Here is a 20,082-nt window from a genome sequence, read left to right as displayed (position 1 = left end):
TCAATTACTAACTCCACGTCCGTCAATCTCCACGAGCCTGTCGTGCGTGCGTGCATGCGAGCGAGGACCGCTTGGCTTTTTACATTATTTTCCCCAGCGCCTCCTTATCACCTTTGCTCGTCGTCCCCTTGCTGGCTCCTTCCCCAAGTTTGCTGTGACGACTTCTTCTGTCCCGCCTCAGCAGCTCAACGGCCTTCAATTTTGCGGTTACGCGACGCACGCAATAAAGTCCTCACCGTCGTCAATCCTCGTGAAAGAGAAGACACCCTTCCCTACCAAGAGTCCACGATGGCTGCCAACGCGACCCAGTCGGCCTTCACTTCGGTGTTGGCCAGCACCAACTTTGCCGAAATCGATTTCGAGAGCAATGTCCACTACCTCCTCGACACACTCAAGACGACAAGCGTATGGACGTACCTCGTCACCCTCTTCTGCTTGTGCGTGGTGTACGATCAGGGTGAGTCGCATGCTTTATTCCATGCCCATGTCCATGCTCATGCCCATGCGCCATTGCGCAACGCTCGGGCACATGTTGCGAGCGAGCAGAGAGACTGACAACTGCATAGTCAGTTACATCACCAGCAAGGGCTCAATCGAGGGCCCGGCCATGAAGTTCCCCTTCATGGGCCCCTTCTTGCAGTCCGTCAACCCCAAGTTCGAGGAATACTACGCCAAATGGACCAGCGGTCCCCTGAGCTGTGTCTCCGTCTTCCACAAGTTCGTCGTCATCGCCTCGACCCGCGACATGGCGCGCAAGGTTCTCAACTCCCCCGCATACGTCAAACCCTGCGTCGTCGATGTCGCTCACAAATTGCTCGGTGCCGACAACTGGGTTTTCTTAGACGGCAAGGCCCACGTTGACTTCCGCAAGGGCCTGAACGGCCTCTTCACCCGCAAGGCCCTCGAGTCCTATCTGCCAGGTCAGCAAGATGTCTACAACCGCTACTTCAAGAAGTTTGTGCAAATCACAAAGGACAATGGCGGCAAGCCCATCCCCTGGATGGGCGAGTTCCGCGAGATCATCGTCGCCGTTTCCCTCCGTACCTTTGTCAACCAGTACATGAGCGATGACATGGTCAAGAAGATCTCGGACGACTACTACCTCATCACCGAAGCCCTCGAGCTTGTCAACTTCCCCATCATCATCCCCTACACCAAAACCTGGTACGGCAAGAAGGCCGCCGACATGGTCATGATCGAGTTCTCCAAGTGCGCCGCCAAGTCCAAGGCTCGCATGGCTGCTGGCGGTGAGATCGGCTGCATCATGGATGGCTGGGTCGACCAGATGCTCAAGTCCGAGAAGTGGCGCGAGGCGCAGGCCAAGGGCGACGACAGCGTCGAGAAGCCCCAGCCCCTCCTCCGCATGTTCGGCGACTACGAGATCGCCCAGACTTTCTTCACCTTCCTCTTCGCTTCGCAAGACGCCACCAGCAGCGCCGCCACCTGGTTGTTTCAGGTCACTGCCCAGCGCCCTGATGTGCTCGACCGTATCCGCGAGGAGAACCTCAAGGTCCGCAACGGCGACATCCACGCCGAGCTTGACATGGACAAGCTCGAGTCGTTGGCCTACACCCGCGCTTGCGTTCGCGAGCTTCTGCGCTGGCGTCCTCCGGTCACCATGGTTCCTTACGCGGTAAAGAAGCCCTTCCCCATCACCGACTCATACACCGTGCCCAAGGGTGCCATGGTCATCCCGACGACATACATGGCTCTCCACGATCCCGAAGTTTACGAGAACCCCGATAGCTTCGATCCCGACCGTTATTACAGCGGTGACGCTGAGGAGAAGGGCGCCAAGAACTACCTGGTATTCGGCACCGGTCCTCACTACTGCATCGGCCAGCAGTATGCTCAGCTGAACCTGGCGCTCTTTATTGGAAAGGCCTCGCTCATGCTCGACTGGAAGCACCATGCCACACCAATCTCCGAGGACATCAAGGTCTTTGCGACCATTTTCCCCATGGTATGTAGTAGGTCTCAGAGGATCCACCGGGCTTTTTACTGACTGCGAGATAGGACGATTGCCCCCTTACTTTCGAGGAGAGGAAGTGGTGATTTCGAACGATCGATGATTTGGCGACATGATGATTTCAGAGGCTCATTGGGGGGCATTGTCTTTGCGAACGCGGGCGCCGTCTTCTACGCGAGCCATTAGTATATATTACAGTTGGGTAGACGAAGCCAGGTTTCAGCTGTTGGACAACAGTCAGGAGGTCAAGGAGTCTGCAACCAGGCTCCTGGCGTGACGATCGCTTACGGAGTAAGGAGCATCATTTTAAAGGCCGTGATGATGACCGCCTACACATAATTATTATTCTTGTTTCGGGGGCATATAGACAATCGACCTTCAAGGGCGTACTGGCGTCGGCAGGATTAGACAGAATTTACATGTTCAATGAACGATATTTGCAGCGGTGAAAGTTCCTTATTTTTCAGGCGACTATCTACTTGAACATGCGGAGAGACCCTGATTTGCGATGGTTGCCTCCTCCGGCTCTATTTGGCGCTACTGCCCTGACGTACCTGGTAGCTAATTGCGGGTCGTCGTGATACAGCTCGTCGGCATAGCGTCACTTTCCCACGGCCAACCATCTCTGCCTTGGTTGCATGCCTAGTAACCTGTGCTTGACTAGCCAACCTATAGATTCGCACAATGGCAGTCCCTCAACGTGCCTTGGGGGGCATGCTCTTCCGTGCAGCGGTGACTGGCAGAACCGCCACGACAGCTCTGCGCACCGCGTCCCGCGCTTCTTCGCACATCGTTTCCTCGCACTCAACACTTCGTCCTGCACATGGGCCTCGTGTGCCGGGCCTACGATGGTACTCTATCAACAAGCCTATCGCCCCGGAAAGCAAGATCTATAAGTATGACGATGTCGTCGAGGCGATGGAGACGAAGAAGACCAAGGACGGGAGGCCGAGCTACCTGATCGGTACGTCAACATACCACGCGTTGCAAGATGCACAGCTTGTTCGGCACGTAATACTAACCGACGGATGTTCTGCAGACGTACGCGAACCTGCGGAGTTACAGTCGACCGGCCGTATCCCCGGCGCCATCAACATTCCCATCACAACCGCGGTGCAATCCTTCCACATTTCGAACGAGGACTTCGAGGACATGTACGGCTTCGAGCGGCCGCCCAAGGATGCGCATCTGGTGTTCTACTGCAAGGCTGGAGTCAGGGCCAAGTCAGCGGCTGGGCTAGCGGTACACGCTGGGTGGGAGAGCATAGGAGAGTACCCTGGGAGCTGGCTGGACTGGGAGAAGAACAATGGCAAGGTCGAGTCTGTCAGGGGGAACAACTAACGCGCGAAAATGTCGATGTTATGAGGTGGCATAATCATGGAATGCCCCATATGATGGCTTGCGTGGTATTGTACAACACAAAAATACGTTATCCGGCCCAACGCCGTCACCCAATCTACTAGGTAATGATGAGCAGCCTATCTCGTACAAGTAAAACCGGCCCCTTTTCTGCTTCGTGAACAGGGTGCTTCGTCGTTTAGAAAGACATCATCTTGGAGCTGTCGCCACCCTTGTCCGGACCTCCCTCTCCAGGCGCCCTGGCCACGGGACTCCCATGCGCAAAGAACAGGATCTTGATGGCCAGCGCCAGGCCAGCGTGCAGCATCACCACCGCAATAAGGAGGATCTTGCTGGTCTGTCGATCTGTCGCGCTGAGCACGGGGTACAAGTTGCGCAGGAGAAACGCGACGGACATGCCGAAACCGACAATGACAAAGGCCCAGTTAAGAATCTCGAGAGGGGACCAGCTGACAAAGGCGACAACGACCCAGACGAGGTTGGCGTAGCCGTAGAGAGACCAGCACTCGAGGAGGTTGGCGAGCTCGCTGCCAAAGTAGCGCAGGGCGAGGAAGAGACCGACCGGGATGAAGAGCGTGTATCCGTAGATCAAGCCAGCAGCGCCTGTACGTAGTTGGTTAGCAAACATTTCGCCGTCGGGGTTTCCCGCATGACATACCGCTGAGGAGCGTAAAGTCGTAGGCAAACGGCGCCTTGTCGTTCTGCGAAAGATACTGGCTTATCGTGCCTCCAAGGAACAGCACCAAGACGACCGTGGTCGCAATCCAGAAAGGACCGTACAGATCGGGGTTGCCCTCCAGGACGTCCAGAAAGTTAGCGCGCGGGAAGAGGGCCGCTCCGCAACGCTGGAGCACGGCCGAAGTATCGACATCGAAGAACTGCGCATAGAAAGAAATGGTCCAGAGGAATCGCTTGGAGGAGCTGCCGCCAGATGCTGTGACGGGAGGCGGAAGCCCCGAGGAGGGCGCTTTGCGGGCGTTGGCGGGGGTGTCGTTGAAGTTGGACGCGTGGAATTCGAGGTCGTCTTGGAGGTCAGTGTGGCCAAGGTCGCCCTGCTACGCGTTAACTTCTGTCAAAGAGAACCAAGTCCTGTTCATGGAGCGCTGGTAGGAAGCTCTTTGAGAACCCCTGACGTACCTCGTCGTCCACATCCACGACCGCGTCGTATCCTGATCCCGATCTCGACATGATTCTGCAGGGCTGAGAGTTCTGTGTAATGAGCGGCTGCTGGAGGACAAGAGATCAGCTCGAGCTTTTGGTGATGCTCCGGTGGGCGTTGTTCAAGATGGGATTGCGCCAATGCAGGTGCACAGCTGCGACAGCTCCAACTGACCAGGTTGGCCTACCTAAGGTACCTACCTACCCTACCGCGTCGTCAGACGCAGCGGAATCCGGAGCTTAGCCGGCCGAAAGACAACAGTTGCACCGTAGTCACCTCGATTCGCTCGCTCTTTTCACTTGGAGGACCAGACAGAGGTACCTAGTAATGTCAGGAACATGCAGAATATAGAACTTTATTTCGGAGTATTACAGCAAGAGCCTAAGGCTTGCCTCTGCACATTGTGACGTTACCAAAAGATCGCCTCACCACTACCTGCCGTTTGTGACGAGTTCCCATATCACCGCGTCTTGTCAGAAGAAAATGCCTGCGACACAACATATTAATTCATCGCATGGGATTCATCAGAATGTATTGCCTAGGCTGCCGATGCTAGTAAAGACAACCCTGGACCTGAAACAAAAAGGAAGGCATTTTCCTTCCGCCCAGTATCCTCTCCATAACCCCCCGAATGCAAAACCCAGACGCCACATGCCATGGTGAATAATCTATTTGAGCTTCTTCTTGGGGCGGAGCTGGTTGGTGTGGCCGCACTTGCGCTTGCGGCAGTTGGTCGCACGGGGAGGGAGACGAGCCTGTGTTCTGTTAATGTCGTTCCGGGGGAATGAAGATCGCTTTGGGTGGGCGGCACGTACGTAGCACTTGCGGCAGACCATCTTGTCGCAGTTGAACTTGGAAGCCAAGGCCTTGAGCGAGGGCTCGATGATACCACCACGCAGACGGAGGACCAAGTGCAGAGTAGACTCCTTCTGGATGTTGTAGTCGGACAGGGTGCGGCCATCCTCAAGCTGCTTGCCGGCGAAGATCAGGCGCTGCTGATCAGGGGGGATGCCCTCCTTGTCCTGGATCTTGGACTTGACATTGTCGATGGTGTCGGAAGACTCCACCTCGAGGGTGATGGTCTTGCCCGTCAGGGTCTTCACGAAGCTATCGATCGCAGGTTAGTAACCTTGTCCGCCTGGTTGTGCAATGGTTCATGTTGTTTCCATTCCTCCTCCATCGTCGTCAATTCATCGTGCGGCGAGGTCGGGTCGGGGCGCGGTGAGAGAAAAAGGTTATCTTACATCTGCACTATCAAAGATGTCAGTATCTCATCATGCACTATAGTGACAGCTGCGACTTACTCTTGACGGTTTGTTGGGTGACGCTGACGATGTGAAGTTCGAGATTCCGAGGGCCGGATTTGCCTGACACTTTCTGGCCGCACGATTTGGTGGTGGGGCGCCTCGAGTGCGCGAAAACTGAGAACCCTAGTCACGTGCGAGGCCTCAACCTCGTCATCCGGTCGACGGGGACGTCATCGCATTAAACTCACTGCAACTCGCTACAGAGCTGGCAATCGATCATCGAGACGGCTAGTGGGATACTATTGATGCATGTGCATTGATATACGTAGTTATGGTGACGTTGCTGTCTTGTTGTTCCCTATGTCGCCTCCAGAGATCATTCGGTCTCGTGGGTCGCCTCGCCATCCCCTTACCCGTTGCTCAAGCACATGTACGGCTCTCACAATGGATTCGAGCTTCAAACCAGCTAAAGTTGCTTCCATTTGTTAGTTGGGTCGAACAGCAGTGGCGCCGTACTCACCAGCGGCCGAATACAGCTTCCTGGCTGACGTCGTCATTCCCGAGACGGTTCTGTATGATATGTATTTGGGCTTCGTCCAGCTATCATGCCTCTCGGCATCATCGCTCGTGACTGTCTCAAGGAGGCTCCTAAGAATGGTGCTTGTCCTCGTATCCACCTCGTCCCCCGTCATTTCTCGAGCAGGGGCATCTGGCTCTGGTTGTTGCTGCTTCGGGAAAAATTCTGCCAACGGATTTTCGCCTGTAACACATCAGTCTCTGCGTCCTGCTGCGACGATGTTACTCACTGGAGTCGTCCACCAGCCCAGCTACGTGTGCGAAATAGCGATCAAGCTCAGCGTCATCCATAGATGTGACCTGTTCGACAGTAACATCCTGATAGGGCTGTTCGGCTGAAGAGCTCAGGACCGACTCAGGATCACCCATCAGGTCTGACCATCTCTGCCAACTGAACTTTCCAGCATGTGCGCTCCCCAAAGATAGCTGCGGCACTTGGCCATTCTCCAGTGGCAACCACAGTTTGGCCGCTACAACCACCAATGCGGTCGCCAGAATTTCAGGGTGGTCAATGGGATATGTACGTGACTTTGTAACCGGAAGTTCGAAGCCCGCTCCCAGTACGTTACCCAGGGTCCGCGCAGTCCTGACAACTTCAACTGTAGGATGTTAGTGATATTTGGCAGACTTGCAGAATCGACCCACGTGGAAGGGCAAGCTGCTTGCCGTACTGAACCAGCAAATGAACCTCATTGAGAGCCGGAAAGAACATGCCGTAGTTTGCCTGATAGCCGGTTGCCAGCTGAAGGACCACATGGTGTAGCTGACCACCCTCGAGGGGCGTGAGCACAGGGAGTTTGATGACCCGAGCATACCCCGAAGGCAGTCGATCCCGCATCTCTTGGGGAAGCTCGTAGTACTGTCAGGGCTATCAGCAGCCTTTCCTATTTAGACGGTACGCCAACAGCTGGACTCACGATACGTTTGTATGGAATGTTTCCCCCATTTGCCCATTGGAAGATTTCCCCAATGCGTGTTGGGATCCGCAACAAGAGACAGCCCAAATAGCATAAGCCCAGCGTATCAACCATTCGGGGCATGGGCCAGTCATTCCCTCGGTCCCCATCCCAGTCGTGCGTTCGCTTGCTTGTCTTCACCACCTCTTCGATATCCGCGCCCTGTGGTTGAGAGCTGAACATCTCCAGCCCCTCGTCTCCTGTGCTGTCTTCTACAGGAACAAGCGAGCTGAAACCTCTGGTTCTCAGATCCCAGAGATCTCTCACGATGGTCTCAAGCTCCGCCCGGTGTCCCTTCTCGTCGACGAGCCACGAAATCTGCGCCCTCAGCACAAACTGCAAAGCCTCCAGATACAGAGACTTTCCTTCGACGCCAGTGAGCTGCTTCTTTTGAACTTCTCGGACCTCCTTCTCTTTCCGGACGACACCGCCCATCTTCCCGGCGTCCACCTCATCCCCAATGTCGAATTGGATGAACCCCTGAGCATTTTAGCCGCAATAATATAGTACGGTGCATCTCAGGCTCGTATACCTCAATCTCATGACCATTGTCGGCACAGAATCGGAGGCCATTCTCCAAGTAGTACTTTCGAGAGCCGCAATGTGGACAGCGCTCGCCACGCGGCAGCTTCCGGCTATCGCTACGAGCATCCATGGTTGCTCGATGCGTAAGATGTCGATGATTTGGAGAATGTCGTTGACGGCATATACGCTTGCGAGCCCATCGCCTAGGGATACATTACGTACTCTCCTGTCATGGGAGAGTCGCAAAGAGCAGCGAGAGATGTTGTGTTGAAAAAAAAAAAAAAAAATCTCGTTCAATCGAAGAGACCTGGGAGAGTTGTGTGTGCCGCAGTTTCGCAGTCTGAGATGTAACTAATTGGGCGGACCTAATTCGAACATCGTCACATGTTGTCCCACATGCCTCTTGAATTCTACACATGCCACTTGAATTCTACACATGCCACTTGAATTCTACACATGCCACTCATGAAACACGATTTGACTTGACAGCACTAAGCCGTTGAGATGTGTGTGGTATCATCTGGCACATGGTCTAGATTGCTCACACTCACACATCGGATTCACGTACTAAAACACCTTGGGGGCTAGATTCTTGTACAGGCATGAAATTTGATCTCCAAGGCCTTTCGCTTCTTTATTTGCTTTTTTGAGTCGAGCCTCCGGCTATATAGCGCGTGGATGAGCTTATTGTGAACAAAGGAAAATGAAGTTCAGGCATAAGAAGATCATTCATCATTCGCTGCGCATGCTTGCACGCACATCGCCAAACACGCCTTCACATGCCATCAACCCAACACCGGGGATATTCGACTGTCCCATGGTAAATCTTTGTCAGTCGGAACGACAAGACAAAGAATGTCTGGAAGCTCACGACAATGGACGAAAGCGCGCAAGGGTCATATTTTGTTTGTTTAACCGCGGGGAGCCTCTTTGGCGTCCATGCAGGCCTGCTCGCCCATGGCGGTCAAAATGACAACATCTGCAACCTGTGTTAGACATATCCAAAAAACGGACTGCGTTTTTAACTTACTGACGTCCTTCTCCTCCTCCTTGAAGAGCTTGTTGATGCGGTCACCAACTTCGCCGTCGGGAACCTTGACGTCGTCCTTGGTGTCACCGTCATCGGTCATCAGGGACAGGAAGCCATCGTCGGAGATGTCAAGCTAATTATTTTAGCTTTGAACCGCGTGGCGGAGAAAGGCCAACCTACGAGCTGGTACTCCCTGCGGGAGACGTTGGGAACGTCCATGTTGTGGGTGGAGGGGGACAGATCCTCGTACTTCTTGGAGGTGAAGATGTCGATGGCGACAAGGTGGACCTTGGCGTGACCGTGCTTGCCAGTCTTGGAGGTAGACATGTCGACAATCTTGCAGGGACGGCCCTTGATGACGACGAAACCGTTCTTACGCAGAGCAGAGCACTGCATAGGATAGGTCAAAGACGCGCCGGCATCGGCGGAGTCAAACTCGAGATCATGCTATGAATAATGCATTAGTACGGGATTCTCTACTAATCAATGTTTGTGCCGTCGATTCCGAGGTTGATGGAAGTTCTGTATGCAGTTGCGCTGCTGCTGATGTCTGCCCTGCTGTGCTGGACATTCGGAATCGGAGGTCACATGTGCTCTGGCAGAAAATCCTGCACGCAGAAGCCGTGACTCCCTTGGTCGAAAAAGTGCCGAAAAGCGATTAAGCATGTTTTCGGATCGAGGTAGGCTTCAATCGAGTTGGAATTTGATTGTTGTCGTGGGGCACAAGGCCAGGATGCGGGGTGGGAGACTTGTGTCCAGCCACAGCACAGCAGAGCACAGCATAGCGCATCGCATCGCAGGACGGGCGCGAAACGAGAGTCGGCAACGAGAGGATCCTGCAAGGCAGCGTCGTAAAATTGTTTGACTTACCTCCTCAGCAGCCATTGTGAATAGTTTGCGCGTAGAGCGGGCTCGTCGACAAAAAGAAGAAGAGAGGGAGATGAATGGGGATTGTTGAAGAGACTTCGAGGGTTGTTCGAGGATAGAGGGAGGAGGGGGGAGGAAGAAAAAGAGGGTTGAGAGAAATCGTCCAAGAGAGGGGTGGGCGACAAAGGTGGCGCGGGCAGGTATACTTGTAGTTGGCACTAGGGTACGGTGCATTCACAAGTCACTCTGCAAGTTCAGTGGTGGTAGGTCGTGGAGGGGCAACAGCTCACGCAGCGCCTGTGTAATTACAGGTCAAGCCTTCCCTGTGATTTTTTCTAATTATCTCACCTGCGTGTGATTGGGCCTTAACAAACTGGACTTCCCCTTCCATCCTGGGTAGACAACTTGCTCTTCACCCTTTCTCGCCACTGCTTGACGTGAAAGAGAGGAAGTCGCCGTTGACTCATTTCCCCGAGTTGTCGAGTGCCAGTCCAGAGCCGCTACATGGAGTTTCAACATTTAGTGCTTTGTTATTGCGTCACGCCGCCTGCCCAATGACCAGTCACCAAGCACGTACGTTCTTACAAGTACAGCCGAGCAGTCAATGAAGTGCTCAGTACGTACTAGCCATGCCTTTTCAATTGCTTTGGCGACGATTTCTTTCGGTTGAGCAAGGCCGAAATATGCTGAGCGGAGCGCACATATATCGTATGCGAGTTATATTTTATATATCACTTTTACCATTTCTTGCGTAGAGAAGTGAAGAAGTGAACTCAATATCGGAGCTTGTCAGGCAAGATTCGATGTAGCTGACCGGTCTCACCGAGAGCTTTGACCAATCACATCACAGCCGTGCTATGCGCCGAGCCCAACCACACCTGGCGCGACAATCTGAAGTCAGCTCGCTCCCTCTAAGTCTGAACCCAACAGCTTTGCTGATACGATTGATTAATCAATTGCCGACGGATATCACACACAGCAGACTGCTCGACAATGCGAATCAAATCCAGACTAACATAGTCGTCTGCGATTGACATTGAGGCAGCCTAACTGCGCCATGTGGCTCGATCGCCTCGCTGGCAGCCAGGCCAACGTGTCGGGGACATCGACACCGCAATCCGCGAACCGATCTTATTCACCACTGCCTAGACGTACCTCGAGCGCCCTGAGTCCCTATGTTACATCACAACGCCCTGGCCAGTCGCCACGCAGCTCTTCTCTGTCCCTCGCCTCGAACGATTCGACGACGTCCCTCCTAGGCGCAGGCAAACGACCCAACGGCTCAGGCCTAAGACAGGCCTCTACTATATACGATGGACCGAATCCGGTGGAGATCCTTGAGAAGCTCCTGAGCCCAGATACCGATGAAGACGCCGTTCTGTCTGGAGCTCCTCTCGGCAACTTTATAAGAGACGACGATCTTCAAATGGAACCAGACTTTGATGGACTGTCTTTGAAGAAATTGGCAGAGGCAGAAGCACGCGAAACCACATTGGAGTCGTCGCGAAAACCCCCAGAGATAGTGTCATGTGCGTGTACAACGGTGATGTAAGAGGCAATGTGGCTAATGGGACGTAGACGAGCAACAACAAGGCAAATTCGACGACCTGCATCGGTCTATCGTTGCATGCGACGATGTTCTTGGCTCTGTTGAAGCCAATCTCACAAGTTTTCGCAATGATCTGGCGACAGTCTCTGCAGATATCGAATCCTTGCAAAAGCGATCATCGGCCTTGACCAGACGACTTGACAATCGCAAAGCCGTGGAGAAAGCGCTGGGGCCTTTGGTGGAGGAGCTTAGCATATCGCCCGACATTATCTCCAAGATTTCAGAAGGGCATATTGACGAGACATGGGCAAGAATGCTCAATGAAATCGATCGCCGCTCAGCTGCCAACCAGAAAAGGACATCACAGCAAAAAAAGGCTTCTGATGATCTGGGTCCGCTCCTCGAGAAGCTCACTGCCAAGGTATGATGATTTGCTGTGGACGATTGAGCTCTGTGCTGACAACATAGGCAATTGAGAGGATACGCGATTTCCTCGTGGCCCAAATCAAGGCCCTGCGGTCACCGAGCATCAACGCGCAAATTGTGCAACAGCAGAATTTCCTGAAATTCAAAGATCTTTACACATTCCTGCACAAGCACCACAACAAGCTGGCAGAAGAAATTGCCTTGGCATACATGAATACTATGCGATGGTACTATGCCAACCAGTTTGGTCGATACGAAAGGGCCCTCGCCAAAGTCCGATTGCATGTTCTCGATAGGAACGACGTGCTGGGACAAGAAGACACGACACGGAAAGCCACCGTCCTGTCTGGCTCTCGCACAGCTGGCCCACCACACGATGCCTTCAACCTGGGAAGGCGAATAGACATACTCCGAACAAGGAATCAGAATGCACTGACGTCGTACCTTGTGGATGAGGATCAGTCGACACATTACCTCGAAGTGCCCTTTCGCAACTTCAACCTGGCGCTGATCGATAACGCCACTGCAGAGTACACCTTCCTCGCAACCTTCTTCTCTCCTGCATTGACCTACTCGCACATCGCCAAGAACTTCAATTACATCTTTGAGCCGACGTTCGAGCTTGGCAAAGCATTGTCAAAGACGCTTGTGAGCGAGACTTATGATGCGCTGGGTCTCTTGTTGTGCATCCGCCTGAACCAGCAGTTTGCTTTTGAGCTTCAGCGCAGAAAGGTGCCTGCCGTAGAAGGGTATGTGAACGGGACCAACATGCTGCTATGGCCGCGGTTGCAGGTCATCATGGACAAGCACTGCGAGTCTGTGCGTCAGCTTACCATCGCCATGCCTTCCAAGCCAACCAAGTCTGCGGCTGATCCAAAGCTATCGGCAGCTCCTCATGTGGTTACTCAGCGATTCGGCCAACTGCTCCAGGGCTTCCTTGCGCTCAGCACCGAGGCCGGAGACGACGAGCCCGTTGTCTCAAGCATACGGCGTCTGAGAGGCGAAGTAGAGACTTTTCTTTCCCGGCAAGCCCAAGCGTTTGCAAGTGACAAGCATAAGAGCAGTCGCTTTCTATACAACAACTATTCCTTGATTTCCACCATCATAAGCGACGTTAATGGGAAATTGGCGGAGGAGCAGCAACAGCATTTCGAAGGTCTTAAGAAACCTTATCAAGAAGAGTCATAGGGTTTATCTTGACATCTGAGCGTTCTTCATAGAGGCCGCATGTACATGGCGTTTTGGTCCAACCAAATTGAAGGTGAGGTGAATCTCATGAGCAATTGTAGATATCACGGATTGATGCACATACCCCGCTTGTTGCATATTGAAGCGGCTCAAGAGGAAGGACCACCTGTACCTGCAGCAATGCCACGATTAAATCTTAGCATCTGAGGTCTCTTGAAATGATACATTTCGACCGGGAATCCGGCCGTCTATCGTTCCTCGTATTATTGATATTGATGTTCATCGCATGAATAGTCCTACGATTTGATGTACAATGCCTGGGTTCCGCCGGAGATACATGGCCAATATCCCAAACGCCAACGCTGCACCGACAGTCCGTGCTGGCTTCCTATATGCCCAGAGTGTCGCCTTGACCCTGTCCCTCATCTCTGCCCTGTGCAGCTCTGTCGCTTGCGCTTCAAAGAAGTGTTGGCCGTCTGCCAAAGTCTGTTTTGCGCAATCTTCGACACGGCGCACAGTTTTCAGAGAGCTGGACCTAGAAATTCCACGCCACGCGCGTAATTTCTCGGGGGGATATCGCTCGAGGAGCGAAGCTGATTCGACAATGAGGGTATCGAGATCCATCCGAGGCGGCACCTTGCCCAAGATGACATGGAGCATGTCTGGTTCGTCTATCTCGAAGATTTCGTCTCGCCTGTCTAATACGATCTGGGCAAACATGTATATGCTAAAGACGGGTTCTCTGGCCAAGAAGACATCGAAAAGCCGTGCAATGTCTGAATAGGCCTCGATGTTGTGGGCAAACATAGTTAATGTCCCTGAGAGCGCATAGAAAGGCTCAACACCGAGGAGGTGTCGCCATAATTTCGGGTCCGCGACCGATAGTATGTCTGGGAGTAGTCGTAGCTGGGCTGTAGTCGGGGCAAGCGAGGGCAGCATGAAGTCGCGTATTCGCAGGACAGATAGGCGTGCGACAACAGGCGCGCGAAGCTCTGGACTGAGGACGAGGAGTATGACTTGGCATATGTCGTGGTAGCCCTGGAAGTAGCAGAGGTAGGGGTTCTCTCGCAGGACTTGAGTGATCAGCGCTGATAGCTCGGTTTTCCTTCGATCGAGCTCGCGGTCTGACAAGTCTAAAGACATTAGAACGCCGAAACTTGAGTGAAAATTGACTGTACAGCCTCACCATGTGGATAGTACACGAACGAGCGATTCACGTCAAGTTCGACCTGGCTCTCGTCCCTGTGAGATGGGAGGGTTTCCCATTCGCTACTGATGCGATCATGCTTCTCTTCTGCGTTTCCTAGACCAGATAGTCCCATGAGTATCGGCCCTACAGTCCGTGTTAGCACAACACGCGGTCGGATCATGGTATCGGAGGGCATGGAACACGTACAAGCCTGCTGGCGCAATTCGTCCTTGAGCAAGCCTCCCTTCGACTGGGCCAATGCCCTTAACTTGTCGGCATCGCGCCATGTATAGGCTTCTCTAATTCGATCTTCTTTCTCGAAGAGTATGGGATCGCAGGGTTCGGGAGACTTGCTCGTTGAAGACAAGCCACTGCGCAGGGCGACTTTCTCGTCACATTGTGCCATGGATCGTATCGAACCGCGGTCGCGCGGGTTCAGCTCAAGCAATGCTACGATAGCCGCGCGGACATTGGTATGTAGCTGAACAGTGACCGAAATTGAATGAGAAAAGTTGCGTCTCGACAAGGAATTGCAAGCTACGAGTGTTTGAGGCCTGCTCCTTCGTTGCTGCAACCTCGATGTCAATGGTCTTTGGGAAGCAACGTCATGTCGTCAAACGAAGCTGATTGCCTAATCTGGCAGGCACTAACGTGAATTTGCCCACTGAACTCTGCATTTCATTCCGCGCGGCGCGACTGAAGTAGGTATTGTTACTACGTACTTGTCACTTATTCTCAGAGCAATTATTCGTCTGCTGATTTAACTGATGGCCGCGCTTGCTTAGGCTGAAATCAAAGTAAAGTCTGTTGAGCGATGAAAACCCGCGCGATCGTTCGTCTCTACCATTGAGACGTCTACGCGGGCCACCTGAAGGCACAACGAGCGACTCAAGACTTTACCCAACGACTCTCGTGGACGCGACTCTACTGTGCGTCTCGCGGTCTTGCCAACTCCAAATGCCGCCCCGCCCAACACGCCACTGCCTCACGCACTGTAGCAAAGACGCCGACTGAGCTTCATATCAGAGCCAACGCAGGGGCGTGCCACAAAGAGACATATTTGCTAATCAGGCTACGCCAATACATTTAAAATGTGCAATCTGACAAGCTTGGCCTTTTCTCAACGCTGAGTACCTTTGAACGGGCCACCATGTCGCTCATCAGGACGAATGTCCTCAGAAACGGACAATGGGTCCTTGAGATGGTCAACTCCCATGATGCCCTCGACACATCAGCTGAGCCTTGCCGACCAGAGTCCATAAAAACTTCAACACAATCTCGATGCGGTCTCCTGTCCACGACGGTATTCGACAGCCCCAATGTCAACAAGATTCTCCCAGTGCGCCTGAGATCAAACAAGCACAATGATATTGCATTCATCGGCGTGAGTACAATGGTCATGACGTGCGAAAAGCAGGACTATGTGGTGGCTTGGCTGACGTTTATAGGATCACCAAATCGTCATCTGTGAGCTTCAAGATGCCAGCCTCACTCGAGAGATCTGCAGATACAGCAACCCGTACACTCGGATCAGAAATGCGGCAGTACTAGGTGCCTACGATGAGAGAGCAGACGAAGAACGTGCCGCGGTTTCGAGCAGCATTGAAGAGATTCTAGGCCGCGATGCCACTAGCCAATGTCTGCCACCACAATTGCTTGTGCTTACGTTTGCCACCGGTCAAGTTTGTTTGGCGATGATAGAACACGGCCGGAAGGAGCTCTCGGTGTGCGAGATCGAACTTCCCCTTGACCACACGAGTGATCCTTACTTTGGCCACTACCTATCGGTCGATCCCCGCTCAGAGTACATCGCCTTGTCATCCTTCCAGGGACCCCTTATTGTTCTCAAAGTCAACCCTTGGTCAGTGATGAACAACGAGTACTCAAAAACCGGCCATCTATCCCACGCTGTGGATGGCGTGGTCATGCAGCCACTTCACACTGTATTGGATTTGCAGTTCCTCCACCCTCCGAAACCACACGGCACACAGACGATTCTGCTCGCTATTGTGAGCCATCGAGGGCGAGATGTGAAACACCGACCAAAGTTCATGACCTGGGATTGGGATGGCGCGACCGAATATGTCAGGGTGTTCAGCGACCCACAGAACCTAATCCCACGAGCCCAGATGCTCAAGGGACCACAAGGTGAAATACCTCTCATGGTCATACCACTATTATGGGGCCATGTCTTCTGCGCTCTGTATCAGGACTACCTCGTCCTAGTGCAAGGGCCGTCACCCAGCGCCTCTATGGAGCTCCTCGACTTCCCACCGCATGCACCGTCAGATTGCCATCACGGGAAGAACCGCCCTTTGTGGACGGACTGGTCTCGTCCATTCCGCAGGAAGGAATACCTGGAAAACTCTTCGATAGATGTCATACACCTTCTGAGAGAGGATGGTCTTTTGTTGCAGATGGAGGTTGACATAAGGGAGTCGCCCATGTTACCCGTCTTCCACATTGAAGAATTTCTCGGTGTGAGCGCGCGCTGCCTGTGCTCTGACGTAGTGTATGGAAATTCCGACCTCTTGTTCATCGGGGGGGAGTCAGGCCAGGGCGGGATATGGGAGATTAAGCCGCGGGGAGCTCCCGAGCTGAAGTCACGTCTTCCCAGCTGGACGCCCGTCGTTGACGTGACCAGCACGACTTTGGCGACGAAATGGGATGCACATAACACTTCGACACCCAACTCATCCCAGAAGCAGATCAAGGACAGATTGTTCTTTGCATCCGGGCGAGGCAAAGATGGTGCGATAGTTGAGTCTCGTTACGGACTTAGAGCGAGGATCGGTATTGAAGTTGACATTGAGGAACCAATCCGGCAAGCCTGGATATTTGCTGACAACGGTCGCAAAGGTTACAACGGTGTCTGGGCGCTTGCGGCTCTCCCCGACTCGACGAAGCTGCTCTATATTCCTGATCAGTACGACGAGATTCTGGATGAGACAGGCAGCGGTGCCTCCTTTGACTGTTCCTCGCGCACATTTTGCGCTGGTCAGCTACCGTCAGGGATGATTGTTCAAATCTCTGAAGGCTTTGTGTCACTTGTCACTGGCTCTCAGAGTTCCAAACATGCTTTCAAGGACGTTCTCAAAGCCCCACACGTGGTGGCTCAGAATGGATGCTTCATGACCGATCTTGTGGCCGTTTCAGCACAAGATGAAGACGGAACAGCTTTGCACATTCTGCAGATTGACCAAATGCACGTCGCTCACAAGTCTTCGTGGCGCGTTGGAGGCGATGTGAGCTGCATGGCGTTACTATCTATCGCTGAGCAGGCTTGTGTGGTTGTAGCAACATCGCCACAGAGTGGCCCAGTGCTGACAATATACACGCTCCAGGGGGAGCTTGCAAAGGAGCAGACAATCGAAAATGGTCATGAAAGTCTGGAGTCTTTGACGAGCATCGAAGTATTGGGCAATGCCGCAGGAAAGGATGTCTGCTTGGTTGCAGGTACTCGTTGTGGTCGCTTGTTGACATTGACGTTGTCAGTTGACCCGACTTTGCGCTTGAGTTGTGTTTCAGAAAGGGTGGGCTTGAGCTCAGTACAAGTCTTCCCGCCTTCTGATACCCAGTGGCAACGGGGAATCTCCTTCATAGCCTGCGAGGACAGGCTGGTGCGACTGAGCACGACCTCCGAGCCGGATGAGATCGGTCACTGCAAAGACATTGTATGGCCGACGAACGCGGGAGACCTGTCTCTGGCTGCTCCGCCGGTGCACTCCGTCGCCGTTGCTTTTCCTCCGATGACGCCTGCGTCGCCGTTGTTTCTTCTTGCTGGAGGCACGAAGCTATATCTCGCTGACATGGAGTCCCATGCGGCGCCTGTGCCGCGTGTCATCCCGCTTTCTCATACGCCAACTCGCATCATATACTCTCATAGTTGGAACTGCCTCGTCGTTGCTCTGCAGACAAACGAAGGAATCGATTTGGCGCTGGTCGATCCCGATACGGGGCTTCCCATATCAAAGCCTATTGGGCCTGACAAGGAAGAAGGGACCCTCTCCTCATTTGATCAGCCAGGAGACAAGATCCTCTCACTGACCGAGTGGGTGTATGAGAAAGACGGGCAGGTATTTCCCTACATTGCAGTGGGAACGGCGTATGCACGCGTTGCCATTGTTCATGTGAGCGCTATCCGGATTAAGGACGCATCCTGGGACTCGCCAAGGACACTGGAGCATGCCGTGCGTCACAGACTGAAAGGCCTCGGTGGTCCAGTGACTTCCATCGTGCCTGATGATCAAGGTTTTATCTATTGCGCCGGGTCGGTACTGTGTCGCGTGGTGCTCGACCCCCACACGAAGAAACTTCGAGCTGTCAAGACATTTCAGTTGCAGTCTCCAGCTGTGAGCATGACCATAGCCGACAACAAGCTCATGGCTCTGACGCAATCTCATTCGTTACATGAGCTCGATTATCAAAGTCGTCCAGAGAGGCAGGTTATGGAACTGTTGCGTGGCGAAGAAACCCTCCGGCCAGGCGCCCATATGATTCAGGTGGGAGCATCAACAGAGAGTGAATCATGGCCCATCACTCTTGTCTCGGACCTCAACGGATCCGTCTCTGGCCTATGGACATCAAAAGAGTGGGAGAGAAAAGACTTTGTCACCCTATTCGAAGGTACTATGCATAACTCAATACGCCGATTCGTGCGAGCTGATTGTCGGCCAATATGGCAAAGAACGTCATGCCAGTCTCAGGGCGAGACGTACGGTGTTTTACGCACCAGTGTTGATGGCTACTCTGACATCTTTGGGGTGTCCGTCGATGGATGCCTTCATCACTTTCGATTGCTGAGTATCGAACTGTGTCGATACCTACAGTTGGTGCAGCAATTATGTCGAGGGGACGACCCAGGCCAGGCACACAGGAGCCCGGAGAAGCATCATTCTGCGGGTGGCGAACCGCCTGCGTTACATGTCAACGGCTTCCTGCTCGAGGATTGTCTGAGATCAAGACGATTGGAAGAGGTCACGAAAAACAGCTTCCTGTCCTTCTGTCGCTGCCTGGATGGAATCGAGGGAAGGAGGTATACCCAGGGCTTCAGTTCTGTTGCAGAAGAAACACGAGCGGAGGAATACTACAAACTGGGATATAAGGTCCTGGCATTCGTTCTGACTTCAGCAGTGTGACAGAGAGGAGGAATCGATGGTGAGTGCACACTCCTCTGTATATATCTAGTTGTGTGGGCGAAGGTATTCAGAAAAATCCGACATACGAGGAGCACCTGTGTCGCCTCAATTTCCAAATCCGTGAGCACAGGTCAAATTGGTGCCGGAATGCCCACCGATTGTGTTGATAGTGTGGCCGAGGCCAAACTCAGTTGATTAGAAAAGGGGTTCAGGGGTGTTTAGGTTGTCGCTGGATTGGTCCTTCCGTTATATGACAATAGGGTTTTGCCCAAGCGACCAATGACGTAATTAGCAGCTGTGACTCGGTAAAAATGCCCTTGAACATCGATTTGTGGACAAGAGAAACACCACCACAAAAGCCGCTTGTGACTCGCAGGACAAAAATACAGGTGCAGTCAATTCTTCGTAATACCGAGTGATCAAACAGCTGGACTAGTAGTACGTGGCACAGGACGTGGTGTTATCGTAGGGACAATTTACTCTTGGTTTGCACCTGGGCACTAACTAATAGCGGTGCGTCACTAAAAATGCCCCTCCATGGGCCCCGCCTGTCTTGGTTATGGTGCAGTGACTGAGGGACTGGACTAACGGTGACTGGAATCCCTCCACCCACCACCACCACCACCAGGTTGGGGACGTCGAATCAATTTCTATCTAGCCTGGATCGACGACCGCTGTCGAGACAAAAAGGTGCCAACCCACTTTGGCTTCACTTCTACAGACGCCCTCCGGAGGAGCATCCCCGTCGGATTCGAGCTCCGCAAGACCACCAGAAGAAGTCGACGTGACCAGAGCATGTCGTCTCGCTTTCCACCTTCACTCCAACAACCTCTACCTCTCGCGCTGGATTTGCCACCCGATATTTTCAAGCCGTGCTGAACTGCATGCGACCCGTTTACCAACG

General features: G+C 53.2%; 7 protein-coding genes across 7 annotated transcripts; 3 read left to right on the top strand and 4 right to left on the bottom strand.

Moving 5' to 3' along the window:
* Positions 1 to 288: 288 nt before the first annotated feature.
* Positions 289 to 3,310, top strand: J7T54_007290 (uncharacterized protein; the record flags this gene model as incomplete). Its single annotated transcript, XM_051507579.1, has 4 exons — positions 289 to 457; positions 567 to 1,963; positions 2,645 to 2,933; positions 3,009 to 3,310. 4 exons carry the CDS (start codon positions 289 to 291, stop codon positions 3,308 to 3,310), a joined length of 2,157 nt encoding a protein of 718 aa, XP_051361297.1.
* A 196-nt stretch (positions 3,311 to 3,506) lies between these two features.
* J7T54_007289 (Protein YIP) lies at positions 3,507 to 4,516 on the bottom strand (the record flags this gene model as incomplete). Its single annotated transcript, XM_051507578.1, has 3 exons — positions 3,507 to 3,931; positions 3,987 to 4,380; positions 4,466 to 4,516. The coding sequence occupies 3 exons, from the start codon at positions 4,514 to 4,516 to the stop codon at positions 3,507 to 3,509; spliced, it is 870 nt and encodes a 289-aa protein (XP_051361296.1).
* A 639-nt stretch (positions 4,517 to 5,155) lies between these two features.
* On the bottom strand, positions 5,156 to 7,921 carry J7T54_007288 (uncharacterized protein; the record flags this gene model as incomplete). Its single annotated transcript, XM_051507577.1, has 9 exons — positions 5,156 to 5,242; positions 5,303 to 5,594; positions 5,732 to 5,738; positions 5,792 to 5,908; positions 6,255 to 6,494; positions 6,541 to 6,909; positions 6,956 to 7,169; positions 7,228 to 7,746; positions 7,799 to 7,921. 9 exons carry the CDS (start codon positions 7,919 to 7,921, stop codon positions 5,156 to 5,158), a joined length of 1,968 nt encoding a protein of 655 aa, XP_051361295.1.
* A 781-nt stretch (positions 7,922 to 8,702) lies between these two features.
* On the bottom strand, positions 8,703 to 9,706 carry J7T54_007287 (Translation elongation factor; the record flags this gene model as incomplete). Its single annotated transcript, XM_051507576.1, has 4 exons — positions 8,703 to 8,770; positions 8,822 to 8,954; positions 9,002 to 9,268; positions 9,692 to 9,706. 4 exons carry the CDS (start codon positions 9,704 to 9,706, stop codon positions 8,703 to 8,705), a joined length of 483 nt encoding a protein of 160 aa, XP_051361294.1.
* A 1,039-nt stretch (positions 9,707 to 10,745) lies between these two features.
* On the top strand, positions 10,746 to 12,851 carry J7T54_007286 (Vacuolar protein sorting-associated protein-like protein; the record flags this gene model as incomplete). The annotated part of the gene is made up of 3 exons (XM_051507575.1): positions 10,746 to 11,217; positions 11,267 to 11,658; positions 11,706 to 12,851. 3 exons carry the CDS (start codon positions 10,746 to 10,748, stop codon positions 12,849 to 12,851), a joined length of 2,010 nt encoding a protein of 669 aa, XP_051361293.1.
* A 279-nt stretch (positions 12,852 to 13,130) lies between these two features.
* J7T54_007285 (GTPase-activating gyp10) lies at positions 13,131 to 14,446 on the bottom strand (the record flags this gene model as incomplete). The annotated part of the gene is made up of 3 exons (XM_051507574.1): positions 13,131 to 13,984; positions 14,038 to 14,184; positions 14,248 to 14,446. 3 exons carry the CDS (start codon positions 14,444 to 14,446, stop codon positions 13,131 to 13,133), a joined length of 1,200 nt encoding a protein of 399 aa, XP_051361292.1.
* Positions 14,447 to 15,190: 744 nt separating this feature from the next.
* On the top strand, positions 15,191 to 18,267 carry J7T54_007284 (uncharacterized protein; the record flags this gene model as incomplete). Its single annotated transcript, XM_051507573.1, has 6 exons — positions 15,191 to 15,424; positions 15,489 to 16,791; positions 16,900 to 17,285; positions 17,385 to 17,453; positions 17,619 to 18,170; positions 18,250 to 18,267. 6 exons carry the CDS (start codon positions 15,191 to 15,193, stop codon positions 18,265 to 18,267), a joined length of 2,562 nt encoding a protein of 853 aa, XP_051361291.1.
* Positions 18,268 to 20,082: the final 1,815 nt, after the last annotated feature.

Source organism: Emericellopsis cladophorae (assembly GCF_022114955.1).
Source record: "Emericellopsis cladophorae strain MUM 19.33 chromosome Unknown NODE_33_length_250951_cov_121_911845, whole genome shotgun sequence".
NCBI classification, from domain to species: Eukaryota; Fungi; Ascomycota; class Sordariomycetes; order Hypocreales; family Bionectriaceae; genus Emericellopsis; species Emericellopsis cladophorae.
This window is presented reverse-complemented; position numbering and strand designations above follow the sequence as displayed.